Below are 17216 nucleotides of genomic sequence, written 5' to 3'. Positions count from 1 at the left end.
GATAATATTATTGTTATTGTACTGTCTTAAGTTACCTCTGGGAAAAGAAAATATATCCAAATAAAAGACCTAGAAGGACACAGTAATCTTCCCTAGGTTTGCATTTGTTTACTCTATTTTTCCCCAGGACTGTCTTCTATAGAATTTAAAAGAATTCTCTGTTAGGCAACATCATGCCATTTGGAGCTGTTACAGTCTCTGGCTGCTACCTTCGTCTTGCAGGGTGAAAGTTAAGAGCATTTCTAAGTTTGATTTACTGATTCTGTGTATCTTATGGGATGCATTGTGTTCAGTCACTGGGGAAAATGTTAAAGTGATAACAATTATTATGAAAGTATTGTATTCTAGGCAAATAGCATGCCGCTTCCGTAATTCACTGTGACTTTTGATTCCTGTTGTTACCTGGTATCTGTTATTTCTCCTGAGCTTCCTATTCAGGAATGCATGCAAACCATTTAGCACCATGCAGAGCCAGAGAGATGGAATGCTGTATCTCCTTTGAATAGCTATTAAGAAAACTGCAGAGTATTCAAGAAAGGATAGATAGCAGATAGACCAAATGGTTTGTACTGTGTCCTTGCTGCATGAAACAGTTCATGTGTGTGTTTAGGAGAGGACACCGTGCTGCTACTAGTTCTGCGGCCCTTCTCCACTGGGCCTGTATCTACTCTTATCCTTCTAAAGATCACAGACACTCTATATTTTTTCCCCATTAGGCTTGACCTCTGCTGCCCTTGTTGCCTCTCAGCAGGTGGCTGCCCAGGCATCTGCATCTGGAATGTTTCCTGGACAAAGGAGGTAAATATCCTCTACATTTTTAATTAGTTGTAGATAGAAATATCTTAATGGTTGGGAGGAAGCAAGTACAGGATTTTTCGACCAAAAACTTAACTCCTTGGGTTTTATATCATTGTAATGTGTGTTTATTATGCCAATATAAGTTGCTTCACATGCAACTTATATTCCACGAACCTCATTCTGTAAGGGTTACGTAGATTAGTAATTAACTGATTAGTTTTTTAGACAGTTGAAATTTTCTTGGGTTATCCTTACAGCATTGCTAAAATAATTCACCATGACTCCCTTTGTTTTATTATGTTTAAAGATAAAGTCGCAAATGGAGACATTTATTTTCATAATGCTAAAGGTAATGTTTGTTCTTTGATATTTTAAATTATTCCCTAAGTTTTAAGAAGGAAAATGATTTAAAGGAATTAAATTATCAATATTATAAAATTAATATTTTTCACAGTGTATATCATTACTTTGTGTTTATTCACTTTCTCTGGAATTGAATTCCACATTTGAATGGAATTAAAATAAGACTCAGTCTTATGGTTTTCTGGTTTACAGTGCCAAATGTTGATAGAGGCTGGGCATGATGACCCATGCCTGTAGTCTCAGCACTTTGGGAGGCTAAGACGGGTGGATCACCTGAGGTCGGGAGTTGCAGACCAGCCTGGCCAACATGGTGAAACCCCGTCTCTAATAAAAATACAAAAATTAGCTGGGCGCGGTGGTGTGCGCCTGTAATTCCAGCTACTAGGGAGGCTGAGGCATTAGAATTGTTGGAACCCGGGAGGCAGAGGTTGCAGTGAGCCAAGATTGCACTATTGCACTCCAGCCTGGGTGATGGAGTCAGATTCTGTCTCAAAATTAAAAAAAAACTGTTGGCCGGGTGCGGTGGCTCATGCCTGTAATCCCACCACTTTGGGAGGCCGAGGTGGGCGGATCACCTGAGGTCGGGAGATGGAGACCAGTCTGACCAACATGGAGAAACCCCCTCTCCACTAAAAACACAAAATTAGCCAGGCGTGGTGGCACGTGCCTGTAATCCCAGCTACACGGGTGGCTGAGTCAGGAGAATCCCTTGAACCCAGGAGGCGGAGGTTGTGGTGAGCCGAGATCGAGCCATGGCACTCCAGCCTGGGCAAAAAGAGCAAAACTCCGACTCAAAAAACAAACAAACGAACAAACAAAATGTTGATAGAACCGTGTGCTAAGGTTTGCTTTTCTTTTGCAGAGAATAACAAGATTGGAAATGTACATTGTCATGTGACTGGATCACATGGGGAAGCGCTTTATACAGACATCAGTTCCATGGTGTTAATTTGAAATGCCTTAATGGCAGGCAAAAACCAGTCATTTCATTTTTGTAAATTACAGATTTTATCACAGAGTAACAAATGTTGCTGTAATTAAACTTCTGTTTTATATATATATACGTATACATATCTGTATATATACATATATATATATATAAATATAAATATATTCTTTACTTTTTGTATCAGTAACCAGGCTCGCACACACAGGGTCTGCTGCCACGTCGCAAACCACTCAGTAAAGGAAATTAAAAATGTATTTGTCATGTTGAAAAGTGTTAGCCACAAAAGGCTACTTACTTTCTTTTCCTTTTCCTTTAAAATTGTAAATAAATAATGTTATGTATCAGTGTGCCTGAACCTTGCATATTCTTCACATATTTCCCATAAGCCCCTCAGAAAGGCTAACTGTGATGATGACACTTTGGTACAATTTAGATGTCTATTTGGTGGCTCCTGTTAAAGACGCATCAGTGTAAAATGTTCCTGTAGTCACTGTTTGTACTTGTGTATTGTGGAAAAAGTACTTTTGGAAGGCATGGGGTTGCCAGTACCACAAAAACTGTGTTGTATATAATGTAAAGATTAAAATGGGGAAATAATGAGCATCTGTGAATAATGAGGTGTCATTTTTTGATAATCTTGAATGGCAAATAACCCAATAGCCTGCGTACCAGAGACATCTGTGATTGTTCTATTACTTGAATAGTTCTACAGTCTTTTTTTTTTTTTTAATGTTTACAATTATCCAGTTTTAGAAGAGAGAGACTTTAACGCCATTGCCTGGTTACTTGTTTTATGCTGTAATCTAGTTTATTTTATGTAAAATGTATATTGAATGCTTTCCTTTTTTATACCTGCCTTAAATAATTTGGCAATCAGAATTAAAAAGTTTTTTTTTTTTAAATAATGGCTTCTTGTCTGTCTCATGTTATTTTCTACCTGGCTGATAGTCATTCTAATTTTCAAAGAAGGGTTTCTTAATATTATTAATATCCAATGCATAAGGTACAGTAAACAGATATTAACTTTTCTTATAGGATACATAGGTATAACAACCAAATAGTGTATTTAATTTGGTGAATGTATTCCCATTTACAGGGTATCTGCCCTAAACGTGGAGCACAATATCACTATAAATTAGTAGATACAGGTTTCTATGGTATGGAATGATACTTCAAAGATTCAAATGTTATGACATGTGGATAATAGGAAAAATATGTAAAAAGTCATTTAGTCAGTCAGCTGTCATTACATTGATTTACTAGAATATTTTATGCCAAATTTTAACTGCCTTTTCTCTCCCTTCTTTGCTTTGAAGAAACACTTACTGAGTGCCTGCTTTATCCCAAGCACTGCACAGGGTACTGGCATATTGCAGTAAACAAAGCAGATACAAATTCCTGTCTTCATGGAGCTTTCATTTTTTGGTGGGTGGGATAAACATATCATAAAATATCTAAATAGTATATAGAGCATGTTAGATGGTTGATAAATGCAATGAAGAGAAATGAAGCATGGGAGTGGGGCATAGTGAATGTGTGCTGGAGTTTGTAACTGTAAACAGAGTGGCCACTAAAGAGATGAGGGGGGGATCCATGCAGACATCTGGGGGAACACCACTGTGGTGACGCTGAAAAGCAAGTACCGAAGCCCCAAGGTGGGAGTGTGCTTTGTATGTTTGAACTGGTTGATTTCAGTGCTCCATTCCAGCTGTAAGTTTTTATTATTTTATTATAATTGCTAATGACAGTGCTACCACGTGGTTTACTAAAAAGTTCTTTAAGCTGACGGAATTTGTCTTGGTATAATTTGGTTAGTTCTACCTAGAGGCCTTTGCGTCAGAAATGAATAGAATTTTGCAATCAAAAAGAAATGTTTTCCTTGATTTTGAAATACCACCTTAAAGTGTTGCCTTTGCTGCTTGGCTTACACATCTCGTCTATGTTCTTAATAGATTTCATTAAGAAGATATTTTTCTGTTAGTTTTCAGTTTTTCTTTTGAATTTCATCCAAGCTGTCATTTATAAAAACATTGTTTATGGTGTTTAATCCTACACGTAAGAGTATTTCACATATTTTTCATCATTTTTAAGCTATCAATGCTTTTTCGTTTTTTATACGACATCTTCATTATCCTTGAAGACTTGAGGTAATTTGTCTTATACCAGTTAAGCAAGTATGTTTTCTCTGTTCAGACTGTAGTTGGCAGGGTATCTGTTGGTTGCCTACATGCTGATCCAGTTCTTGACCAACCCCTTAACTGTCAAAGCACAGAAGCAGAACTAAGATCAACTTAAATCTTCACTAGCTGAATTTTCATGTTCTTGTTGGTATCTGGGTGATACTGTGGATTCCTGATGATTTTTCTTGCTCTTAATAATATATATGGAAGCCAATCCTACCTTTCAGCTGCAAAATGACTAAATGTATGTTTATTACATAGCAGGCTTTTTAAAATCACTTCTAATTAGGTGGTTAAGTAAATAGGTTATAAATAGCTGCATTGGACCATGTTTAACTATGCTACTGTAATAAACTGGAATGCTGATAAATACAAAGAGATATATGACCAAAAGCACATTGCAATTTGAATAGGCTCTTCCCCTAGGCTTTTACTGGAACATTATTCATGACTGGTTTACATTAATCACTAAATGAAGTTTTGTTTCTTCCTCTTACTGTTACAGTGTTGTGTTTGCTGATGACAACATGAATTGCCAAAGGCCAGGGCTTATTTATATTACATGTGCCATTTCTCTGGCTGAGCATATAGTCAGTACCAAATGGTAAATTAAAGATTCCCAAAAGACAAGTGTACTTGGCTCCATTATATTACCATGATGAATCTGCCATTAATACGTTCTAATTGTTTTACTTTTATAGACATAAAATCAGTCCCCTTAGTGACTAATAATAGGGTTTATTGATTTTACTAAACATTACTCATTCCAGGCCTGCTCATATCAGCTTGTCCTGAACATATGCAAAAAGCCTGCAGTGCTGACACAGTGCAAATTAACTTCATGGAGAAATGGGAGTGAAGAGTTGTTTACAGCTGTGGTCCCACTGAATACAGAATATTAAAAACCAGGTAATAGACTCCATATAGAACCATTTATTCCTAGATTACAATCTCAGATGACTTTTTCATGGAAACTTGCCATTGCTGTTCAGCCCAGGTCATTAACACTTGCAGAGTAAAAAGTGTGGCCTTATACATTCACACTGGCTGTGACCCTGATTTAGTGTGGTTTCAGCCCAAGGGTCTGTGAGTAACCAGAATGAATAGCTCTGATTGATGCAGGATAAAAACAGCAGTTTAAATGATAGTTAGTGGTCATTTCATTCCTTCCCTGACTCTGAAAGAGACAAGACAGGCAAAGCCATTTATTATTGTTTTTGTCACTAACCGCAGTCATCCATTCCCTGCTTCTTGCAGTAGCCTGAGTCATGAATGTTGTTTACATTCAGTTAACTTTAGAAGAGAAAACAAAGCAAAGCCCCCAGTCTGACTTTTCATTTTTCTTAACAAAATCACTCTTTAAAGCAAGGGGTGAGTTCTCAACCTTGGCACTATTGACATATGGGACCAGATAGGTCTTTGCTGTGGGGGAACTGTTCTGTGCATTGTAGTATATTTAGCAGTACTCCTGACCTCTACTCTGGAGATGCCAGTAGCAACCTCCCCAACAAATTGTGACAACCAACAGGTCGTATGAAATTTAGAACTCATGCCTAGCCCCTGCCCCACAGGTAGAGTGCTGAGTTCTATTTTTCTTTGTTGCTTTTGGAGATAGGAAAGCCATTGATGGTTCTTTGTAACTCGATGTAAACAGAATGGGGATGCTCATTTGACCAATGTGGATAAAGTTGGACCAGACCTCCAGCTCTTTGAAAAGAATTGGATGACCCAGATTTTAACATAATAATTAGTAGTTCTTTTAGGTTGAAGATGAATTCAATTTTAAAACCACATCTGAGGGCCGGGTTCATTTCACAGCACGTCAATTAGCAACGCTAGCCCACTAAAAATACATATTATTTCTTCTGGAATGAAGGCTGTCAGTGGAAAACCTGGAAAAAAATGGATAAATCTTAATTGAGCTGCTGGGATTGAACTCAGATTTTCTTCACGTAGGGAGAGGCATTTCTTTCATATACAGGAACAAACTTTGAGAGATTCTCACATACACTATACATTTCAGTGAAGTTTTTTTTTTTGCTTAGACATTTGAAAATAAAATGAAAGGAAACATCAAAATCTGCAATATGGAGAAAGTTAAAGTATCCAGGGCTATCACGAGCACAAGGCATGATAACACCCATGGACAAGTCTAGGTTTAGGTCTGATCAGACTGGCCTGACCCTTGGCCAGCTGTTGTCATGTCCCTGTCTACCTGGAATGGAGCAAAGCTTCTTTCCTTTGTCCGTAACGGACATGGCTAATCATTGCTGCGTTCTCTCCACCTGAATGTGTGTGAGACCTCATAACAACTTTCTCAGTGCAGCTTTCCCAGTAGTCCCTAAAAAACAGACCAAAGTTGACACGCAACATGAAGGCTATTTGCCACCTCTGCAAGAAACTAAATACTTATGGAACTAAATCATGACCCCTATAACTTTCAAGGGTGTCACCCTCACACCCCCCCAATTTCAGGCAAGGAGACTTAACATAGCACTATTCCTCCTTTCAACTATTGGAAACTTTGGAAGTTATTTATTTACCTTCAGTGTGTTAAAGCACTGATTTCTTTAGTCAGAAAAGTTGGGGAACCAGAATCGTTACTTATTGACCCAACTTTCTACTGATTTATGGAGGTGTTATCTTTTTCTCTTTTACTTTCATGCTATCATCACATCTTCTTTGGCTCTCCTGCCACCCTCTTATAATGATCTTTGATTAGATAGAGTCTATCCCAATAATCCAGTATCATCTCCTTCTCTCAGTGTCACCTGATTAGCAATTTTAGTTCCATCTGCAATCTTAATTCCCCTTTTCCATGTAACAACAGATTCACAGATTCTGGGGATTAGGACATGGACATCTTTGGGGGCTACCACTCTGCCTGCCACACCACCCAACACAAATTCCTTTCTGCCTGGGCAGTATTAACACAGTATTAATAGTATAATAGTTCTACTGTATAATATACAATGTTACAACTGGTATAATGACCATCATCAAAATTATAGTATATTTACTTTGCACTTCATATGTAACAACTCATTTAGTTTTTATAACCACCCAATTACTATTCCCATTTAGAGCTGGAAAAACTGAGGCATCAAGCTAAAGTAACTGTGTAAGTGACAGGACCATAACCCCTATGCTATACTGCTTCAGAGAAGGGATAATACACTCCCTAGGGAATTGACAAGATTTTCCTTTGCTAAAGTGCTTATTATTTCAGAGGGGCAAATAACAGTGTGTCTTTCCAGGCTGCTATGAGACAAAGCCTCTGTGCAGCCTGTGCTGGAGCCAGGCATCATGCCCTTGTTAAACTCCACATTCCAGGCCCAGGATCCTGAGAGCCTAGCGGCTCTTCAGTGCATTGCTGGCAGCGGTTGCTGAAAGGGTTACCTTTTTTTTGTTTTCTCATTGTCATGGTGGCCCTTGCCGTTTTCAATACTCTACCATATGTATCTGATGACTAGAAGCTCAGAATGCAAGAGCTGGGCTTCATGGGAACTGGTGCTTGGGTGTCAGAGGCTGGTGGGAAGGCTGATGCTTTTGTGATTCTGGCAGAGACTATCATGGACTCCTACAAAGGGTCATTCCAACGTTCTGACAAAAGGCCCCAAATTTGTACTTTCAATTATCTACAAATGATGTCATTCTCACTGTCTCAGGGGATTTTTGAAAATATTAGAAAGAAGGATGTTCAAACCTCAGCTTTAACTCTTTAAATACTCTCCCCTAACCAGATCCTTCACCAGTATATTTTGTGTGTACCGAGGGACAAGGGAATATGTGAAACATACTTACTTGCAAGATGTAAACATTTAAATTATAATTTCTGCAATGTTACATTGAAATTGCTTCTTTATTTTGATATGGTGAGAACCTGAAAAAATGAATGCCTAGATTTTTCTTGGCTTCCGAGAGGACTTTGCTCTAAATAGTATGTGTTGGGGCAAAATACAGAAATTGATTGAAAAATTCTTCCTAATAAGGGTAAGAGGGCCAGTGAATCAAGACATCCTGGCCCCATTTAATCACTGGAGGTCACTGAACTATAAGTCTGAAAGAGAAAGTAGTTGCATCTTCCTCATCACTAGATCGGAATTTCCCAGGGTTGGGGAAGTGGGTGGAATCCCTAGCCTAGTGAGGATGACCTTTCAGCATAATAACCATGGAGAGGGAGGCTGTCTCTAGCAAGGCTGCTGTACAGCTGGATGTTTTCAGCTGCCTGTAACAGAAACCATGACTGAAACTGCCATCAACTACAAGGAAATGTGTTCTCTCCCCTAACGCGAAGCCAAGAGCAGGGTGATCTCCAGACGTCATCCCTCACGCTGCTGACTCTGCTTCTCTGTGATACTCTTTGCTCAGTCTTCCTTGGGCTTGTCCCCTGTGTTATGGCCACAGGAGTTCCAGATCTCTGTCTGGAGACATCAATGTGCAGGGGAGAGAACCGTGTCTTCCTGTGTCTCTTAGGAGGGAAGAAACCTTCCTCAGATGCCTCTGGCAGGCATCTCTCCCATATCCTTGGCCAGAACCAGGACACATGCTCACTCCTGAAACATTACCGGAAGAGAATGGGATTGCCATGAGTTCCTCAGGCTAAGAAGGATGAGAATTTGCCCCTGAGTCATGCATGGGAGGAGTGGCTTATGGCTTAGAACTAGTATTCTGTTGGGGAGAGCGAAGAGGGGGATGAATGTTTTGTCTGAGGCATGAACCTTTCTTTGAGGCCAGTGAAACGTGGTAGATTCTTCTAGTGTCCTCTGGGTTCTCCTGAGGTGTAAGTCTGGGATGGGTGTGGGTGGGAGGCAGACAGTTGTTTGCACTCCAGCAGAACTCACAGAGACCCTCCGCTGTAACTGATTTTTCCTTAGAGAATCTGGTGATTGGGCAGAATTAGGATAGCGGGCACGGAGCTGCACTGAACGCACTGTTCCAAAGGAACATGAAGAGATTCAGAAACCTGCTGTCTTTCTTTTCTCTCTCTTCCATGACACAGCTGAGTAAGACTATGGGTAGGAGGAAAGGTGCCACTCTTCCACCATTCCCGCACACACACACACACACACACACACACTCCGCTCTTCAGAGGTTCCCCAGAACTTACAGAGTATAAGAAAGAACAGGGACCTACCTTCTCCCCAAAGCAAGTTCTGCACTCTGGAGAGAAAAGAGGAACTCAGGACCATTTTTACTAGAATTTAGATATAATTAGGAGGGGTGGGTGGAGGGGTGAAGGGACTGGAATGTTAGGAAGGGCAAGCGTTGAGCCCTGGTATACCAAAATTGGAAAGAGAAAAAACAAATTAGCCCACTGGCAGAGGGAGAATCTCACCATATCCGGAACAAGGGAGATTCGCTCAGGAGAAAGAGAAACCAGGCTTTAGCTTGGGGTCTCTGACTTAGAGTTATCAAGGTTAGGAAAGAGCCTTGACCAAGTTTCAGAAAACCATCTCACTCTTGCTGGAAGGGGAAGAATGGGTGGGCAACCCCTAGAACTTCCAGCTGGGTGGGGGCATAATCTTCTCTGCCGTTGGCCCTCTCTCCACTCTCAGAGAGCAAAGCAGAATGTGTCTGGTAGGGAAAAAGATAAAGGACTGGCCTCATTTTCCTGCCCCTCTACCAACCTGAATTTGTCCCTGATTGGGTGAGTGGTGAGCGAGTGACCCATCCAGCAGATCTAGTGACTGCAAACCCTTGGGTTGGGATTAATTCCTTCAAAAGAAGGAATTTTGAAAGTGGGTAAGTAGGTCATGAGGCAGAATTCATTCAGGAAGTATTTCCTGAGTACCTGTGAGGGGCCTAGGTACTGGGTGCCCAGGTCCTGTGTCCTGGGGACAGGATGCCCAGGCCCCGCCCTCTCCCACTTATAGACAGAGTGGGCCAGCCCCCTCCCACCTCTGGATGAGCACATAGATGTCTCCGTAAAGCTGAGCAAAGCTGAACTCGGCAGACCTAGTGCCGGCCAAGAAGGTCTGCCATGAAGACAAGCACTCACTGAGACTCTGCCTCGAAAGCTCATAAACCTGGGAGCCTGCTGTGCTCAGCCTCAGAAACCCCCAGGTGCCCGTGTGTCTGCCACGGGCAGATAGAATGGATTTTATGACAACAGCTTGGTGACCAGAACGTTTCCTCTGCTGAGGGCTGCTGAGGGCTGAAGCAGGGATGACTCATGGAGAGGCCCCAGCAGACAGCTGAGGAAACCTCTGACCCTGCGGTGCTGTGGGCTGGGCCATAACAGGACACTGGGGAGCCACAGATGTGCTCAGAGGTAGGGAGATGCGGTGAGTCATTCCACCCCCGTCAGGCACTGGCAGGGAGCTGAGGAGTCAGAAGCAGAGAAAGCCCGCGCCGAGCTCGCCCGGTGCCTGTGAGCAGCCAGCCTCTGAATGGCTTCCAGCTTGACAGTCCTCACGCTGTGGCAATGTAGCTTCTGGAAGCCGATGGGGCCCAGGGACATTCCTGTGACTGACTCCAGTGGATGAGGTGTGCTCAGGGTGTGGTAGGTGAACAAGAGGCCTTCCCGGGTCAGCTAGAGGGACTCCCTTGTCATCATCCGGTGGTGGAAATCGATGAATTGGTACCTAACATGAATGCGATATCCTCCTGGGAGGCTGAGAATCTCTAATCTTGTCCCACTCGATGTCAGCAGCTCCGCAGGCCTGGAAGCCTCCCTCTGAATGCTTGTCAGGGCTCCCCTGTGTACCACCTGCTTTCCAGGGCCAATGCGCCTTGGTCAAGGACGTTTAAGGTGTAAATCACAGAAGTATACATATATACAAGTATACATATATATACAAGTATATATATATACAAGTATACATATATATACAAGTATATATATACAAGCACATATATAGTATATATACAAGTATACATATACAAGTGTATATATAGTATATATACAAGTATACATATATATGTATATATGTATGTATATGTATATATACACGTATATATACATGTATATGTATATATGTATACGTATATATACACATATATACTATGTATATGTATATATACACATATATACTATGTATATGTATATATACACATATATACTATGTATATGTATATATACACATATATACTATGTATACATATATATAGTATATATACAAGTATATATATATATACTTATTTTTTATACCACAAAATAGAAATGTCCCCGTTTTCCCTGAGTACTTCCTCTTTTGTCGTACTTTACTTGTTCCATATTGTTTACCACCAAATGACATGTTATGTATTTGTTTGTGTATCTGATTATGGCCTCTCCTCCCATTAGAATGTAAACTCCATAAGAGCAGGGACGTAATCATTTTTTCCTACTATTCTATCTCCAGCATCCAGAACAGTGTTTCGCCTAAAACAGGCACTTAAGTATTGTCAAATAAATGAGTGAGCAAATGTCATGTCAGGATACAGTAGAGATGCCATTCATCTGCCTCCTTTCTTTGAGAATCTGCCTCACCGACAACCTCTAGAGGTTTTATTTTTCATAATGAACCCCTTTGTACCTTACTGACTTTATGCTAATGAGGTTACTCTTGGTGGGCTCTTAGGTAGTTTCAGGAAGGGGCTGGTCATCAGAGGAACCAACCTCGTGATTAGAGGTTTGGAACTTTTTCGGGGAAGAAGGACTGGAGATTGAGTCCAGTCACCAATGGCTACTGATTTAATCAGCCATGGCTATATAATGACCCTTCAATAAAAACTCTTCAAAAACAAGGTTTAGGGAGCTGGTGAACTGGGCTGCTGAACCCATGTGCTGGGTGGTGGCATGCCTGGGGAGGGCCTGGAAGCTCCGTGCCACCCCTGTCTCCATACCGTGTCTTATACATCTCTTCTATTTGGCTGTTCTGTGTTGTATTCTTCATAATAAAACTGAGATTATAACTCTTTCCTGAGTTCTGTGAGTCACTTTTGCAAATTATTAAACCACAAGGGGATCATGAGAAGCCTCAAAATTGTAGTTGGCTGGGCAGAAATGCAGGTAGTCTGGGGACCCCGTTTGTGTCTGGCACCTGAAGTGAAGGAAGTCTTGTGGGGCTGAATCCTTAACTCTGTGGAGCTGCACCCACTCCAAGTAATGTCCGAATTGAACCGGGTTGTAGGGCACCCAGCTGGTGTTAGAGAATTGGAAACTGTTGGGAAAATGATGTAATTTTCTGTAGGAGGTTCAGGGAAGAGACATCTGAAGGCACTAAAGGAGCAAGTCATGCAGATGTCTCAGGAAATGTTTCAGGCAGAGGGAAGAGCAGGTGCAAACGTCCTGAGGTGAGAATGTGTCTGAAGTGTTTAAGGGAAAGCATGAGAAACATTGTGGTTGGAATACAGGTGAGGGGCAGAATGGCAGATGAGGTGTCATGTGGACACAACCTTGAGGCAACAGTAACCTTCAGCTACACAGCCAGGCACGCTATCCTATAATTGTGGGACAGGCAGCTCACAGATTTAAAATGCACAGATCAGAGTTTGCTGAAGCATTTTAAACTAAAGCATACAGTGAGAAGCAAGTTGAATAAAATGGAGTGGAGGCCAGCCATGTGGCTCTTATGTGTAATCCCAGTAACACAAGAGGCCGAGGTGGAAGTATCACCTGAGGCCAGGAGTTCAAGACCAGCCTGGGCAAGGTAGTGAGACCTTGTGTCTACAAACAAACAAAAACTAAAAAATAGCTGGGCATGGTAGTGCATACCTGTAGTCCTAGCTACTTGGGAGGCTGAGGCAGGAGGATTGTTTGAGGCCAGGAGTTTGAGGCTGCAGTGAGCTATGATTGCACCACTATACTCCAGCCTTGGCAATAGAGTCAGACCCTGTCTCAAAAAAAAATAAAATAAAATAAAATAAAATGCAGTAAGTTAATGCACCTAGGCTGGGGAGTACAAGCAAATGGAAGGGCCACAGGACCGTCGATAGGGTTACACAATGATCATATATCTTGTCGGTCTTTGTGCTGCATCAGCCTTTCCTTCTGGTAATGTGGTTATGAGGGCCCAAGTAGAGGACGAGGAAGATGGAAGGTGCCTGGAGTGAGCACATGCCTGCTCTATTGGAAAGCCTGGCCCAGGGCTGTTGCATTAGCCTAATGAGCAGTTAAGGGCTTTATTTGCATCTCCGGGGTAGAGGGCAGCTGAGGCCCTGCACGGGTGTCACTGAGTGGCTGAGATAAGACTTCACGGATAGTGAGTGCTTCGTGACCTCATTTATATTTAGGATACAATAAATATTTAGTGCTTCATGTTTCTCATGTATATTTGGGGTATCATGAATATTTAGTATTTATTTGGTTCTTCCTTTCCTTCCTAACTAGGTTCACACATATATGCTCAACTTTATCCGTCTAACATATCTCCCAGGTAAATAATTTAATTATGCTTAACACATCTAATGATTTGCATCAATTTCATTTATTTCTTTGCCTTCTCTAACAGAACTGAATATTCTCAATTCAGCAAATGGTCATTGCATGAAGCCCAAGAGTTGTGTGTGTGCTTGGGTGGGGAAAGTGAAACATTAATTATGATCTTGTATACTCTTGTAAGAACTTCATTTTTACTTTAAAGGGAATGAAGGAGCTGCTTGTTTAGATGATTCTTTATCACATGCGTGGAAGATTTTAGGAAAGGCAGGAGGTAAGAAAAATTATAGAAGAAGGTGCCAGCTGCTTCTTTGTAGAGTGGTGATTTATAAAAGCTGCTGAGAATGTGAGTTATGGGTGGTTGGCGGGGGAAAGGATAATGGGTATTAATTTCACTTGTTTGCCTACCAGTCTTTCCAATTTTGCAATGACGCCAAGGTGAGAAGACAGTGTGGGATAAGGCAGCCACCCCAGGATGAAAGAAGGCACTGGGCAAGAGCAGACACGGGTCAGCCTAGAGAACAGATTCAGCCAGCTCTGGAAGGAAGTTTAATGGGAGAAGTTTGCAAGACAGGAGGAGATAAATTAGCACCTTTAAGATCAAGGGACACGGTTGCTTTTTAACTGATTGTTCAATTTTTACAATAAACTTGGCTTTTCCCCCAAGATGTCCTGTTTCAGTTAGTTCTTATCTATTTCCTTCTGCCCATTTGAATATATTTTGAATAATATGATATTTTATACTTTGCACTATTTTCATGATTTGAGTTAGCTGGGACAGAATACCAACATATTTCCTACTGATAGAAATGTTGAGCCAGGTGCGGTGGCTCATGCCTGTAATCTCAGCACTTTGGGAGGCCAAGGCAGGTGGATCACGTGAGGTCAGGAATTTGAGACTAGCCTGGCCAACATGGTGAAACTCCACCTCTACTAAAAATACAAAAATTAGCCAGGTGTGGTGGCACACGCCTGTAGTCCCAGCTACTTGGGAGGCTGAGGCGGGAGAATCACTTGAACATGGGAAGCGGAGGTTGCAGTGAGCTGAGACTGTGCCATTGCATTCCAGCCTGGGTGACAGAGTGAGACTCCATCTCACATAAATAAATAAATAAATAAATAAATAAATAAATAAACAAACAAACAAATAAATAAAATAAAATCCGAGTCACGGCACCAATGAAAGAGGCCAGGCAAGGATCAGACTACACTGGTCGTGGTCAAGAGATCTTTATTGGAGGTATCATGCAGAAAAGGAAGAGAAGAGGGGAGGGGAGGGGAGGGGAGGGGAGGGGAGGGGAGGGGAGGGGAGGGGAGGGGAGGGGAGGAGAAGAGAGAGAGCTCCTGGTGTGCTGGGTTTTATATCCCTTGGGCCTACGTGGGGCGGGCCCAAGGGAAGGCGGGAGATGCTTCTTTCTGATTGGCCCTCCTTTGTCGGGTTCAGACAGTGCCCGGTCAAAGAGAGGAGAAGAACCCGGAACCGGCGCCATTAAGGTAACCCTGTTGCCTAACATTCCTCCCTTTTTTGTTTTTTAAGAAGTGGGGAAATGGGCGTTGTAGTTCGTTGCATTCCAGCCTGGGTGACAGAGTGAGACTCCGCCTCAAATAAATAAATAAATAAATAAATTATCTGGCATGATGGCAGGTGCCTGTAATCCCAGCTACTCAGGAGGCTGAGGCAGGAGAATCTCTTGAACCCGGGAGGCAGAGGTTGCAGTGAGTTGAGATTGTGCCATTGCACTTCTGCCTGCGGCGACAAGAGCAAAACTCTGTCTCAAAAATAAATAAATAAAGAAGTGTTGCAATGTTTGTTTACGAAGCAAAAGGGCATAACAATCTTATCTGATATAAAACCCTGAAAGCCAATTTAAGCTCTACTAAAAGAGTCACTTAAAAATGTTTTTGTGCAGTATAATTGTTTTCATTTTTTTTGGAGTCTTTTGTTGAAAAGAAATTAAGGGGATATTCCTTTTTCGTGTTCCTGTAACACAGAACTAGCAATTGCATTTTGTTTATTTGTAAATTGCAGAATATGTTTCTTAAAAAAATCATAAAACTTATGAAACAACAAGAGTGTACTGTTAATGTTCCTGCCAGGCATGGTGGCACACGCTTGTCATCCCAGCTACTCAGGAAGCTGAGGTGGGAGGATCACTTTAGTCCAAGAGGTGGAGGCTGGCTGCAGTGAGTCGTGTTCACACCACTGCGTTCCAGCCTGGGCAATAGAGTGAGAGATCCTGTCTAAGAAAACAAACAACCAAACAAACAAACAAAACTAATAAGTAAAATTAATACACGAAAACATAAAGGTAATTTTATCTGCATTTGTAATAAAACATTACTTGACCAGCAAATGTGATATGTTGGTGCCCTAAATATACCTTGACACATTGGTTAGCCATATGGAAAAAAATTAGCCTGGAATCTTATATAACGCCTTACAACAAAATAAATTCCAGATGGATCAAACTTTTAGTGCAAGTATCACACTATTAGAAGAAAATGTGGATGAATTTATTTCTATTCTTGGAATTGGGGCAGTGCTTCTGTGCATAGCATGAAATTCAGAAGCCATATAGGAAAAGATGGATAATTTAATTACATTTTAAAAATTTTAAGTTGCACTTGGGGAGTAACATCATAAATAAAGTCACATAGCAAACAGGAAACGGGAAAATATTTGCGAAATATACCTCAGGCAAAGGGCCAATTTTTCTACTCAAATTATTTGTAAAAAGCATTGAGCCAGCAACCTCACAGAAAAGATGAGCAAAGGGTATAAATAACTATTAACAGAAAAGAAACTGTGATGACTGAGAAAAATATGAAAAGATGGTCATTTAGTGAATTAAAAGGACAACAGAATATTTTTCATCTATCAGTATGACAAAGGTTAAATGTTGGTGAGTATGTGGGTCCAAATTCCTGCACCGTTGGTGAGAAATTTACTAGAGACAAATTTGGCACTATTTGTCAAAAACGTAAATGCACATAATAATTTCCTTTTGGGAAATAGTCCATAGCTCTTCTCCCTCAATTGCACAAAGACACTGTACAAAAATGCTCATTGCATCATTTTAAATCACTGAAAACTACCTAAATGTCCATCAGTGTGTTCTAGTAACAGCAGGGCCACAGTATGCTGCCTTGAAAAGGATGAAATAAGTCTTCATGTATTTACAGGATATAGTGGCCATCACATATTGTTAACAAGTGAATTCGCTAGATACTATGTATAGGGTTATAGGAGTACAATCTTATTTCTGTAAAGACAAAAAACAATGAATACATGTTTGTGTATGTGTATGTTTGTGTGTAGATGTGTATGTGTATTTGTGCAGTATATTTATATTTGGATAGAGAAACCTGGAAAGCAAAGTATTTCAAACTGTTAGCAGCAGTGATTTATGATGAATGGGAAGTGGAAAGAAGTAGTCTGGAGGGGGGAGGAAATATTGTTGTTAATTAATACAATTATGAACTATTTGGTTTTTTAAAATGAAGGACATGAATTGCTTTAAAAATCAACTGACTTTTTTTTTCACCAACAATATATGGCATG

General features: G+C 40.9%; 1 protein-coding gene across 7 annotated transcripts in view; it reads left to right on the top strand.

The window, feature by feature from the left end:
- The window catches only part of ZNF608 (zinc finger protein 608), a 124078-nt gene extending 109758 nt beyond the window's left edge, over positions 1-14320 (top strand). For 4 of the 7 annotated variants that reach the window (XR_010114496.1, XR_010114494.1, XR_010114495.1 and 1 more), the window contains 5 exons: positions 717-798; positions 5061-5199; positions 13607-13652; positions 13860-13928; positions 14066-14320. Coding sequence is in view for 3 of the 7 variants with exons in the window: in XM_055299069.2 (XP_055155044.1) it covers positions 717-798; positions 2024-2030 (89 nt within the window). In the remaining 4 variants the exon portion in view is untranslated. Of the gene's footprint in view, positions 1-716; positions 799-1105; positions 1148-2023; positions 2714-5060; positions 5200-13606; positions 13653-13859; positions 13929-14065 lie in introns of those variants that run through there. The other 3 variants (XM_055299069.2, XM_055299063.2, XM_055299064.2) reach the window with 2 other exon arrangements.
- The last annotated feature ends 2896 nt before the right edge of the window (positions 14321-17216 follow it).

Source organism: Symphalangus syndactylus, chromosome 11 (genome assembly GCF_028878055.3).
Source record: "Symphalangus syndactylus isolate Jambi chromosome 11, NHGRI_mSymSyn1-v2.1_pri, whole genome shotgun sequence".
Lineage (NCBI taxonomy): Eukaryota > Metazoa > Chordata > Mammalia > Primates > Hylobatidae > Symphalangus > Symphalangus syndactylus.
Note: the sequence above shows the minus strand (reverse complement) of the source record. Positions and strands in the feature narration are given on the sequence as shown.